General features: G+C 48.3%; 1 protein-coding gene across 1 annotated transcript in view; it reads right to left on the reverse strand.

Moving 5' to 3' along the window:
- The window catches only part of LOC149366237 (MAM and LDL-receptor class A domain-containing protein 1-like), a 48,758-nt gene that overhangs the window by 15,365 nt on the left and 20,137 nt on the right, over positions 1-13,256 (reverse strand). Inside the window, exons 4-7 of the mRNA XM_089554976.1 lie at positions 4,160-4,399; positions 1,710-1,891; positions 793-910; positions 352-498 (exon numbers count right to left, since the gene is read on the reverse strand). Coding sequence (XP_089411102.1) covers positions 352-498; positions 793-910; positions 1,710-1,891; positions 4,160-4,399 — 687 coding nt within the window. The remainder of the gene's footprint in view (positions 1-351; positions 499-792; positions 911-1,709; positions 1,892-4,159; positions 4,400-13,256) is intronic.

Here is a 13,256-nt window from a genome sequence, read left to right on the forward strand (position 1 = left end):
TTTTGTGTAAATTTCGTGTTCCTTTCATGTATTTGACTTGTACCGCGTTCTTGTACCGATATGGTTTTTTTCCTTCTGTATATTCCTTTTTTTTTATTTGCCCCCCCCCCCCCCCCACCCAATGCTCTTCGGGGCCTGTGAGGTACTAATAAATAAATAAATAAATAAATAAATAAATAAATAAATAAATTAGTCTCAGCATAACAGAGCTAAGCACTATGCTCTTCAGATGTCTTCAGATGTCAGCGACTAGCGCTGACATCTGCGGGGACCGCTAGACTGCGGATCCCTACTGCAGAACCCAGCCTGAGAGTATATGCTGGTGCACGCAGAAAGGCACCGCCCACTTGCCAGTCATCTCGTCCTTGCCGAAGGAGCTGTAGTCCCTCGAGGGCCCCGTGAGGAAGCTCTGGCTGCCCCTGCCCTGTTCCCAGTTGAAGTCGTCGTCCGTGTCGGCGTTCTGCCAGCCGCAGTAGCCGCCCTCAAAGGTGCAGTGGCCTGCGCACAAGCGAAATAACGACTCGGACGTCGTGCAGCGCCTTGCGGAGCTACTCCGCGAACAACAACGTCCTGCGCGGTATTAAGCTATAGCCACGGTGTGAGAAGTAGCTAGACGTAGCTACTACCGCTGTCGAGCGCGCAAGTTAAGTGCACTTACGGAGAGTGCACTTGAATTAATGTATTTGAATTAACACCGCCAAGACTAACTATTAGTTGGGACAGCCCAGGATATGTTTAGCGCAGTCTGCTTTCCATGCTTGTAGCGCAGCACTGGTTGGGTGGGTCACGTACCGAGGCAGTTGTCCCCCGCTTCTTCCATCCTGTCGAAGAGAATGTCGTCGAGGGCGATGTAGCCGCGGAACTTGCGCGACGGGTCGCCGCGCTGCTTGGGCACTGCTTCGAACCAAACCTGCGTGTCCACGGAGAGTGAACAGGCTGAGCATTCAGCCCATTGCGCAGTCAAAATCATGCGCTGCCTTGTAGAATTATGAAATGACTGTTTGTGATGCATGTCACCAGATGGCGGCAGTTGGAAAAGGCCGATAACGTTCTTCGTACAAAGAAAACATAGCCGTATATCAATGTTTCGCTAAGAAAAAGGGACAAAACTTCAGCGTAGGTGCAAGACGCAGCTGCCGCGTAGACGACTGCAGAACCATTTGCAGGAATGATTAATCAATGAATGGAAAGAAATTAAAACAAAAACTCATTCATCATGATCATCAGCCTGACTACGCCCACTGCAGGGCGAAGGCCTCTCCGATGTCTAACTAACCCTGTCCATTGCCAGTTGCGGTCACCGTATCCCCACAAACTTCTTAAACTCATCCTCTCACCTAACCTTCTGCCACCCCCTGCTACGCTTGGCTTCTCTTGGAATCCACTCCGTTACCCTTAAGGGCCAGCGGCTATCTTGCCTTCGCATTGCATGCCGTGCCCAAGCCATTTCTTCCGCTTGAGTTCGACTAGAGTGTCATTAACCCGCGTGTGTTACTGAAATCAAAGTGTAAAACATTTGGAAGTCTTTTTTTTTTCTTTTCACATGCGCTCGAAAGTTTTCAGTTCAAGTAGCAAACTGGCAGAGAAGGTGAAACGTCTTTAGGCTCTTTTTCAGGGACTTTAGGTACCAAGCCTTGGCGGGAGTCACTTGGTAGTGGTGTAACGGGAGACGGGTGCATGCGGTAATGCGCGCGGAATAGTAATGTTACCTGGTGCACATCCCCGTAGGTGTAGGCCACCTCCCCCTTGGTCCACCGTCCGTCGTAGTTGTCTTGACTCTCCCAGACGGTGATGTTCTCCTGCGTCTCGGCGTCCATGATGACCACCTTGAGCCGGTCCACGCTCAGTCCTTCCAGCGCGTAGAAGAAGCTCACGCAGAAACCCTGTGGACCTGCGACATAGCGAATGAGGCTCAGAGGGCCGTCCAGGCTGTGAAGACTTGCACGTGAACGAACTGGCGAAGACCACGGACGAAACCAAATCAAAATATTAAGTCCTGCTGCTTGAACGCTCACAATACTTAACAAAAAAATACACTAAATGCTCATAGGGCACCATAGCTGGTAGCTTGACAAGGTTCAGATTTTCCAATATTTGAACGTATAATTGTAGTTCACTAATTACAGCTTCACAACACTGACGGCCTGATTACGAAATGGTAGTAATAACAGAAATACCCGTTTCCAGTCCTACGAGACAGTGACTCATCTACCATAATAATCTCGTTCATTACCACCAATTATCATAATCACCATCACTATCACTGATTCCAATCTTATTCGCTAAAGGCTTACCTGAACAAAATGCAGTATGAAACATACACATGAGCGGGACGAACCGGGCAGGGAGTTTTTCTTTTGTACATCCTCGACGAGAGGTGCGAAACGCAACAAACAAATCCAAAAAAGCACAGTGTTCTCTGTTGCTGTGAGCGAGAATCAAACCGCTGCGGCGATGCGTTGACAGTGGTTTAATAGGTTTGGTTTGGTTTATGGGGTTTAACGTCCCAAAGCGACTAAGGCTATGAGAGACGCCGTAGTGGAGGGCTCCGGATATTTCGACCCCCTGGGGTTCTTTAACGTGCACTGACATCGCACAGTACACGGGCCTCTAGAATTTCTCCTGCAAAGAAATTCAACCGCCGCGGCCGGGATTGAACCTGCGTCTTTCGGGTCAGCAGCCGAGCACCGTAACCACTGAGCCACCGCGGTGGCAGTGGTTTAATAGTAGATCCTTTTGGTTTGAGTTGAAACTGCAAGGAAACCGCTCCGCCTGTCCGCGTGGGAACACACCACAGGAAGTGGTTTGAAAGGATGTGCAATGAGCGGCTTCAGCCAAGAAGTGAAAGTGTTTGTGGTAAAGAAATTTTAACACATGCAAGCTACTGCGTAAAGCGAGTGAGAGTGGTCATGGGTAGTCATCGGCCTTTACCATTTACAAAGGGCGCCACTCTATTAGATCAGGCCGCTATTGGAAACACCAGTCCTGCTAACCTTCGCACAGTGGACACAGGGAACAGCCATATTCTTTGAAGCGCAGTTTCTCAACTAGTATGATCAAAGAGCTCAGCGTTAGAACTCAGTATAACAAGCCAAAAAACTCACTCACTTGTTTGGAAGCAAGTTTTACATAAAGAGGAAGCTCACGCTAAAAGAAGTGAAAGGAACCAGGAGGAAAAGAGTTTCACGGGGGGCTATTCAGTGAACAGGAAAAGGCCTCCACTTCCTGTGGCCGTCTCATTAACGAGGCTGCCGCCGACGCGGCTAGCTACGGCAGAGCCACCACACTCGACCCCGGCCGGCCGCAAAAGGGACGTTCCGCTGTTTCCACGCTCGGCTGCTCGTTTCTCCCGTGTGCGCCTTTCAGCGCTCGACAACCTTCGACCTATTACAAGTAAATGCATTTAAGTGTAAACGAGTAACGTTCAAACCTAGTCGTAAATGGCGTAGGCAGGTAGATTTAACTTTCACCAAAGCGCAGAGGAAAGTGGGATTTCTGATACGCAATCTGAAAATTGCCCCAAAAAGCTTACAGCGCATAAAAATCCCAGATAGGACCACCTCGCAAATATTTTTTTTGCTTTTTGGTCATGCTGTCATGTGCAAAAATGTAAAAAAAAAGTGTTGAAAATAAAGCGATCAGATTTTTCTATCGGCGTTATGACAATTTAGGCAATTTCTGTTATCGGCTATTCCTCGCCTTCGACTCATGCTGTGACCTTATCATTTCCTTCCGTTGCTGAATTATCGAGAAACGTAAGCGTAGGGGGGGGGGGGGGGGGGGGTTGTGGTAGGTTGCAGAGGTCTGTTTATGCGCAGACGTCATATGCCGTAAAACCAGAGAAAGAGCTGTCAAAAGCTAAGATGTAAAAAAATTATGTGAACTTTTTTGTTTTTTTCCTTTTTCAGAATTACGACGTTACCACAAGGTTCTTCATTGACACACTATGAATAAAGATGTTTATTCATTCTCCTCCTCGTCGAAACAATGCCGACAACCCCAACAGAAACTGCAACAACGCCGACAACGACAACAGCAGAAACAACAACAATAACAATAGCGACAACAACAGCAGCAACCACGACCAGAACAGCGATGACAGCATCTACAACGGCGATGACAACGACGACAACAACAAGAAAGATGACGGCGCGCTCACCCGTGGGCGTGATGTTCCTGGTGGCCAGAACCACGGACTCGTACTGGTACTGGCGCATCTGCGGCGCCCGCGTGGTGACCGCCGTGGCGGACGTCGGTGCCGGCGTGTCCGCCGTGCCCGCACCAGGAGCGGCGCCAGCGTCCGCTGTTCCCGCCGCCGCACCGGCAGCGGCGTCACCCGCGCTCACGATGCTGGGACCGGGACGCTCCTGGAACGATGTCTCGAAGAAGATGTACCCGCCTGCGGGTACCCAGGAGGATGGCAGCAGGTCGGGCAGATTGTGATGGGGTGTTCGTCATGTTCCGCAGAGCAACACACAAAACAATTACTCGACGACCATCAAAAATACTGGGCAACTGGTTTCGGGCCACCCATCCAGTCTGGTGCTGTAACATGAGTGTACGTGTAACGACATGTTCAAGGGTCGCCGTTCGATCGACTGACAGCCGCTGCACAGCAGGGTTGAAAGTTGAAAGTTGAAAGTTTTTTGAGTAATACAATAAAAGTTACAATTGTATACAGCGAGAGGTCCCATGGTACAGGACCGCGGGCGGGACCTCCCATGAAAATAAATTTCAATATGCAACATAATATAAAATACACAACACAATAATTAGCGACGAAACAGAATAAATATAGGCACATAGTGTAATATTAGTTACTGAAATATTTAAATACAAACAATGTAAATCACGATAATGTAAAATAAAACACTCACAGATGCCGCGATACATAGAATCAATAACATAACAAAAAAAATCACAAATTAAGAAGGAAAAGCTTTAGTTTGACCTTGAATAAAGAAAGCGTATTAGTTTGTTTGATGTCTATGTTCACAGAATTCCAAAATGATACGGATGAAAAATGAAGGCATTGTTTCCCGTAGTTAGTTCTGACCTTAGGTAGTAAAAAGTTATTACGCAGCGCAAAACGTGTGACAATGTTGCTCATGATCGTGCCGGGAGAAAATATGCTTAGCGGGAGATAATGATGAAGAATCTTAAAGAATAGGATACCAAGGTTGCAAAAATAAAGGGCCGAGATAGGTAGAACGTTTAAATCTATGAACAAAATGCGGGAGGGTGACATTCGAGGGGTATTGGTTATGATGCGCATGGCTTGCTTTTGCAGTTTTATTAAAGGCCAGAGATGAATATGATAGGCGTTACCCCAAGATGAGATACCGTAGTTTAAGTGGCTGTGGATGAATGCGTAGTAAAGAGATAATAAAGTTTGGACTGGAAAATAGCTTCGGGCTTTAATTAGTGCGCGTAACCCATAAGAAATTTTCTTGCACGTTTCAGCTACATGATAATGGAATTTCAAGTGAGGGTCAATGATAACACCCAGAAAAGAAACTCGATCTTGCGGTGAAATAGCAGCAGAATTGAGGTATAGAAGTGGTGTGATGGGCAATGACTTCTGAGGGGGATGGAAAATCTGAAAACAATGAAAACAACAACATTATAGCGAATGCTGCTAAACGAGGTGCAGTTGGGGGGAGACAGTCTACTCTTTCTCTGCGTGTGTGCTTATTGAATCACGTGACATTGTGACACACAGTGAAGAGGACTCTGAACGTCGTGAAACTGGCCAGTACCCCTCACACAGGTAGAGCTGTAAACAAGTTATACTACGCCTGGACTCATACTTCATCAAGACAGACAAACTACGCCCACTGAAGGACAGAGGCCTCTTCAATTATCCTGAAATTAACCCTCTCTTGTGGCAGCGGCGGTCAAAATATAACCGCAAAGTTCTTAATCTCATTCGGTGACCTAACTTTTTGCCGCCCTCTGCCAGGCTTGCCTTGTCTTCGAATCTAGTCCATTACCATGAACGACCATTGGTTATCTTGCCTTCGGATTATATGCCTTAACAATCTCCATCTTTCCTTTTTGATTTCGACTAGGGCGTTATCAACCCGCGTTTGTTCCCTGACACATTCACCCCTCTTCCTGAGTTTGCGCCTATCATTTTTCTTTCCACAGCTCGCTGTGTTGTCCTTAACTTACTATGATCCCTGTTCGTTAGCCTCCACGTTTCTGACCCACAGGTGAGTACCAGTAAGATGCAGCTATTGTATACTTTTCTCTCGAAGGACATCAAAAACTGCCATTCATGATCTGAGAAAACCTGCCAAATGCAGCTCTTCTCATTCTTTTCCTTCCAGTGAACTCTCGTGGTCCGGATCGGATCTGCGGTCACTACCTGTGATGAGATGTATTCGCTTACCACTTGCAACGCTTCTCTACCCATCGTAAAGTGATGTTCCCTTGCGAGACAGTTCAGTAGCACTTTACTTTTTTGCATCTTAATTTTTAGACCAACCGTTCTGCTCTCCCTGTCTCAATTATTGATCATGCTTTGCAATTCATCTCCTGAGTTACTTAGCAAAGCGATGTCATCAGTGAATTGCAGAATACTAATATATTCTCCATTAACTCTAATCCCCAACAGTTCTCAATCCAAGCCTCTAGCTCTGTAAACACGGGTGAACAACATTGGAGGAATCGCTTCTTCCTGCCTGATCCTGATTGGCATTTTAATACTTTCTCTACTTAGCACTATGGGGGCTGCGCCACCGCTATAGATACTTTCCAGTACTTTCACGTATGCCTCTTCTACATTCTGATTATTTGATGCTGTAATGGCGCATTGGTAGTGGCCCCCTCAACCACGCCGTGAGCGAGGAGAGCAAGGAAGAAGGAAAATTAGAAAGATATGAAGAGGCGCCGTAGTGGAGGGCTCCAGATAAATCTGGACTACCTGCAGTTTTTATTGCGAAAGCAATACTACGCCAGGTGTCGCCTCTTAGCGGTACCGCTGCCTACCCTTCACGGTCGGTGGTCGGTCATGTGATTACTGACGTCATACCAGAGCGAGAGATGGCGCACCAAGTCGGCTCTTCAGCGCGCCGCAGCTAGACTTCGCGGCCGAACGACAGTTGGCGGTCGGTCATGTGACTACTGACGTCATACCAGAGCGAGAGATCGGGCACCAAGTCGGCTCTTCAGCGAGCCGCAGCTAGAATTTCGCGGCCCGTCGACCACCTGCGACCGAACAAAGGCGCGTCTAGCTAATACGGCGTCTTCGTTCACTCCCAACTTTTTCTCTTCCCTTAGGCAAGGTTCGGGTGTCCACTGAGATATGCGAGAGAGATACATTTCCTTCCCTAAAAAGCCAATTTGCCGTCGAGCAAGGCGGAGCCGAATGGGCGATAGCGTTTTTGTGGACTCCCTGGCAGCGTTGCAAGACGCTGTCGCGTTCCACGTTAGCAATGTGCACCACCCATAAGCGAAACACATAGCGTAGCCAAGGGGATATTGCTTTCGCAATTACCTAGGCTTGACCAAAGCTAAGCCCCAGCAATTTTTAACGTGCACTTACAGCGCACACAGCACGGGAACCTTTCGCGTTTCGCCTTCTTCGATAAGACGCCGCAGCATCCAGAATTGAACGCGCGTCCTCAATAATTTAGAATGAATGAATGAATGAATGAATGAATGAATGAATGAAAATCTCTGCCTCCCCCGTAACCGAGAGTAGAGTTAGCATGAAATGCAGGACGATGTAGAAGCGTACGCGGACACGACGAGACGCAGGCCTGACAATGTATATGCAGCGCGTTCGAAACTGTCTAAAGTGCGTAGAGGCGAAAGCGTTTTCCGCACCACTTTGCCTATGTGACACTGGTGACGTCACCACTCGATTATATAACACATAAAAATTCAGGGGCACTTTGACCGTCTAAAGTGCGTAGAGGCGAAAGCGTTTTCCGAACCACTTTCGCTGCTTCTGTGGCACTGGTGGCGTCACATATAATTTAGTACAAATTACTAAGTGATGACAAATCACTAATTAATTGTTAATTATTGATTAATGCCTGAATACTAATTAACTGCTAATTAATGACGCTTAAGCTTCGCCTTTAGGAGTGGAACGCGACAGCTTGTTGTAGCGCTGCCAGGGAGTCCACGGAACGCCACCACCCGTTCGGCGCGATGCCTTGCCCTTTGAACGTAACGCTTTTTGAGGAATGGAATTGGCGCAGTAATTCTCTGTCATCTCAGTGGACGCCTGAACCGCACCGTAGAGGAAGGGAGGAAGTGGGAGTGAAAGAAGACGGAGAGGGCCCGTAATGAAGGAAATGAAAATTGTATTTAAGGAAAGGAAATTACGCAGTAACTGTCTCACATATCTCGGTGAACACCCGTCAAAATTCAGGGGGGGGGGGGCACTTTTTTTACCTAAAGTGTGGTCACTGATGTGTGGTTAAGATGTTAAGCTTCGCCTCTAAGAGTGGAACGCGACAGCATCTTGCAACGCTGCCAGGGAGTCCATAGAACGCCATTGCCCATTCGGTTCTACGCCTTGCTCATCGGTAAATTGGTTTTTGAGGAAAGGAAATGTATCTGTCTCTCATATCTCGGTGGACACCTAAACCTCTCCGGAAGGGAAGGGAGGAGGATGAGAGTGAGCAAAGACACCGTATTCACTACACGCGCCTTTGTTCATTCCAAACCATCGAGCTGGCATGGCGGAGTGGATAGCATGCTCGTCTCGCACGCCGAAGACCGGGGTTCGATTCCCGAGCTCGACCAATTTCCTACTCGGTTTTATTTATTTATATGGCCTGACTAGAAAAGTTAATTAGGCTAATTGGGTAATTAAGCAATTAACTAAGATTAGTCTCACTTGGAGCATCACTATACGATCCCTTCAATTGGTTGCATGGTTACTAGGCAAAGTAGAATTGGCTCGTTTGAAATTCGCGCACTGTGACGTCACGGCCACTTCGACGAATTGAAAAGCGTGACAATTTCTGTCGACAACTGCTGCTTACAGCGATGAGGCATTAAAGGCTTTCGCCTTAATTGATGGCGAAGTAATGACAAAATACTAATTAGTGACTAATTACTGATTAATGGCTATATAGTAATTAACTACTAATTAATGACTCTTAAGCTACGCCTTTAGAAGTGGAACGCGGCAGCGTGTTGTAGCGCTGCCAAGCAGTCCACGGAACGCCACCACCCGCTCGGCGAGATGTCTTACCCTTCGAACAGCAACGCTATTTGAGGAAAAGAAATTACTCGGTAATTCTCTGTCATCTCGGTGAACACCCGAACGGCACCGTACAGGAAGGGAGGAACGCCACCACCCGTCCGGCGCGATGAAATGCCCTTTGAACGCAAGGCTTTTTGAGGAAAGGAAATTATGCAGTAATTCTCTGTCATCTCGGTGGGCACCCGAACCGCACTGTAAAGGAAGGGAGGAACGCCACCACCCGTTCGGCGCGAAGCTACCGGCGCTAGTATGCCGGTCCTGTAGGAGGGCTTTGAGAGTCTCGTTAAATCTCGTTAAATCTCGTACGGTGCCCGGATGTTCTCGTTTCAGTGCCCGGATGAGTGGAATTCAGTGCCCGGATGACTGGAATTCAGTGCCCGGATGTTGGCTCTCGGTCTCGGTGTGACGTCACCACACTGCCGACAACGGGAGCTAAAAGCATTTCATGCTTAAAAACTTTATTGTATAAGGGTTCTTTCTCGCAGCGTAGGTGGAGCCCTCAGTCCAGGGCCCCAGCGGCCTTTGCAGTCTTGCAAGCCCTGTCGATCAGCTTGAGCTGCTCTTCAGGCTTCGAGCTGGACAGCGCAGCCTCCCACTGCTCCGGTGTTGGTGTGTTGTTTATTGGCACTGCCTGCATTTTCTGACAGGCCCATGTAACGTGGTAAAGCGTTGGGTGTTCACCGCATAGCGGGCATTTGTTGGCATATGTGGAAGGATAGATTTTGCTGAGTAAACTCAGATTAGTCTGCAGTTGTCTCCAGGCAACCGACTGCTCTCTACTAAGGTCTTTGTAGGGAGGAGGGTAGGTCCTCCGGAGGGCTCGTTGGTGTTCTAAGATGGCTCCATACCGTCTAGTGACTGCGTCCAGTTCCCCTTCGGTGCGCGCCTCCCGGTTGGCGTATGCTCGGGCGTTGGCGTCCGCACATTGGTTTCCTTTGACAGCCTCATGGCCTGGTATCCACGTGATGAAGCATCTCACAAAAGTGAGTGTCCTTGCCTTGAGTATGTGAATGGCTGCAGTGGATATGCGTCCACTGCTGTATCTTCTGCACGCCTCTTGCGAGTCTGTAATGATGTGTGCATGGGGCTCGTCACTCTGCTGGGTGATGGCGAGTGCAATTGCTGCTTCCTCAGCCTCGAGGATGTTGTTGGTTTTTATCGAAGCGCAGTTGATTTCCCTGAGCTGGTGATCCACCACGCTGGCTACCGAGCCGTATCGGTGTCTGTATGTTGTTGCGTCAACGTATAATACGTCGTTTGCCCCGGCGAAGCTTCTTTCGTGGAATTCAGATCTTGCCTTTCTTCTCGCCTTATGTATATCTGGATGCATGTTTTTTGGAATCTGACTGATCTCAATGATCTTCCTGATTTGATTTCAATAGCACAGCGAGCGTTCCAAATAATTTCGAGTTGTGGATATTTAACATGCACTGAAAATTTGATAAATGGTTTTTGAGGAAAAGAAACGGAGAAGTAGTTTTCTCACTCCTTGGTGGAAACCTCGACCCCGCCATGAGGCAAGGGAGGAAGGTGTGAGTGAAAGAAGAAATAGAGGAATAGGTGCCATAGTGGAGGGCTCCGGAATAGTTTCGACCGCCTGGGGATCTTTAACGTGACTGACATCGGAAAGCAGCGGCAAGTCTGCTGCAGCAGCTCTCTCTCAAGTTTTGCAGTTTTGCTCTCATCACCAAACGTTAAGCCCTCATCTAGTGCGCGCTGCGGATCTTTTCTGAAGTTTTGGTTTAAAAGGTATTCCATGAAATACAACAAGAATGCGCGTACAAATAAGTATATTATCTGGACTTGCGAAAACACAATGTGCTGCTAATAACGCTAACGCTGGAAGACTGCTGCCGTCATACATGACAGCATAAAAGAAATCGTTACAGAGCAGTCGGCTTCAACGCAGTGAAAATGGGCCTTCTGGAGGTACTGAGATGCAGTGGAAGAGTATTAATAGCTTGATGAAAGGTATGCACGGTTTAGTGGCTTATGATTGCAATCACTGGAAATACTCCTCGCAGCGAGTGACAGAATTAAAAACCGGGAAGAACAAAACGACAAGATCCTACACAAAATTGTGTGGGTACCGGGGCACACGGGGGTTGCAGGGAACCGAGAGGCCGACAGGATAGCTCGAGGATACATTACTTTCCGAGCTTCCGACGAGACCGCGGAACTCGCGCCAGCACCCAGGGAATACTCGGCCATACTACAAAACTATAGAGGCAGAAGAATGCGATATCCCCCACCGCACAAATCTCTCAGCAGAGAGGAAGCTGTCACTTGGAGACAATTACAAACAGGGTCTTTCCCAAACCTACATATACTAAACAAAATGCACCCTACGATATACACGAACAAATGTCCCTGGTGCGACGAAAAACCTACACTATACCACATCACATGGGCCTGCCAAAACATAGACGTGGTCCCCAAAATACAAAACCCGAGTGCGGAGCAGTGGGAGACTCTGCTGTCCAGCGACCGCTGCGAAGACCAACAAGGTCTGGTACAGCGAGCTCAACGGGCGGCAGTGGCCAGCGGAGCCCTGGACTGAGGGCAACCGACCACTGGTTAGAGGCGGACGATTTCGACAGAGAAGGCTCCTGGGGATAGAACCAAGACGTCCCTGAAGAAGCCCCCAAACCGCAGGAATAACCATTACTGTAAATAAAGTTTTCCCTTCCTTCCTTCGAGTGACTCTGAAGCGCCACATACCCTGCCTTCTTTCAATAAGCTTACTCAAATCGTGTTTGTGGTTTGACACCAAAAGAAAACCTACGGAGTTCCAGGTCATTGCAGTCACTGGAAAATACTTCACAGCTTCCATTGATTTTACACATGGGCAATAAGGAACGTCGCAGGCCACCTGGTGTTGGAAAATTGGACAACTGGTTTTTGGGGAAAGGAGATGGCTCAGTATATGTCTCACATATCTCTGTGCCCACCTGAACCGCGCCGTAAGGGAAGGGATAAATGAGGGACTGAGAGAAGAAAGGAATTAAGAGGTGCCGTAGTGGAGGGCTCCGGAATAGTTTCGATGACCTGGAGATCTTTAACGTGACTGACATCGCGCAGCATACGGGCGCCTTTTGCGTTTCGCCTCGATCGGAACGCGTCCACCGTGGTTTGCGTGCTTTGACTTAAGGTCGTTACACCACCGGGTTACCTTACTACCTCAACTGCTCTCATACGGCCTGAGCAGATCTTCATCAATAAGATCATCGCCGATGCCGCCTATACACGAAACATCATAAGCAAATGGCTCACCGGCCCTCACTGGCATCATGAGGACAATGTAGACATTAGGAGGCGCCCGTACTGCGGCTGTATACGTACTGTGATGACCTATACCACCTAGTTTGGAATTGCTGAGAGTTCCACAAGAGACGCTACAACCTCGTCGCCAAGCATGGATTTCCCATTCCAACCGACGGCGAGAAATTTCGTGCATTGACCGAAGCCGGAACGAACAGCATCTGGGAAGATACTGGCAAATATATGCGAAGTGGCCACTGCAAAGCAGTACACAGCGTGGCTCAACCACCCAAGTAGTCCCCACTCGTTTCTAATAGGCTTCTACGGGTCCCTTCCTTAACAACCCAATTCCCCAACAAACGGTCTCGAGCCTTCCTTTTTAAATAAACAGCTCATTCGAGGAGACATAGCGCTACAGTACTGCCATTGCAAAAACCGTCATTTCCAGCCGAAAACGCAGCAGACGATGCATGCAGAATTTCGATTAATTTGGATCAATCCAGGCAAGGAATCCATCAGTACGCCATGTAGAATAAAAGATCCCCATATGCCACACAACCTTTGCTAAAATTGGTAAATTTGTTTTAGAGAAAAGGAAGCGGCGCAGTATCTGTCTCATATATATGTCGACGGACACCTGCACCGCGGCGTCAGGGAAGGGAGCAAGGTGGGAGTGAAACGAGAAAGAGGTGCCGTAGTGGAGGTCTCCGGAATAGTTCCGACCTCCTAGGGATCTTTAACGTGGACCGACATCGCAAAGCACACG

Source organism: Amblyomma mixtum, chromosome 1, assembly GCF_055824585.1.
Source record: "Amblyomma mixtum isolate Tamu chromosome 1, ASM5582458v1, whole genome shotgun sequence".
In the NCBI taxonomy this organism is placed as follows: Eukaryota; Metazoa; Arthropoda; class Arachnida; order Ixodida; family Ixodidae; genus Amblyomma; species Amblyomma mixtum.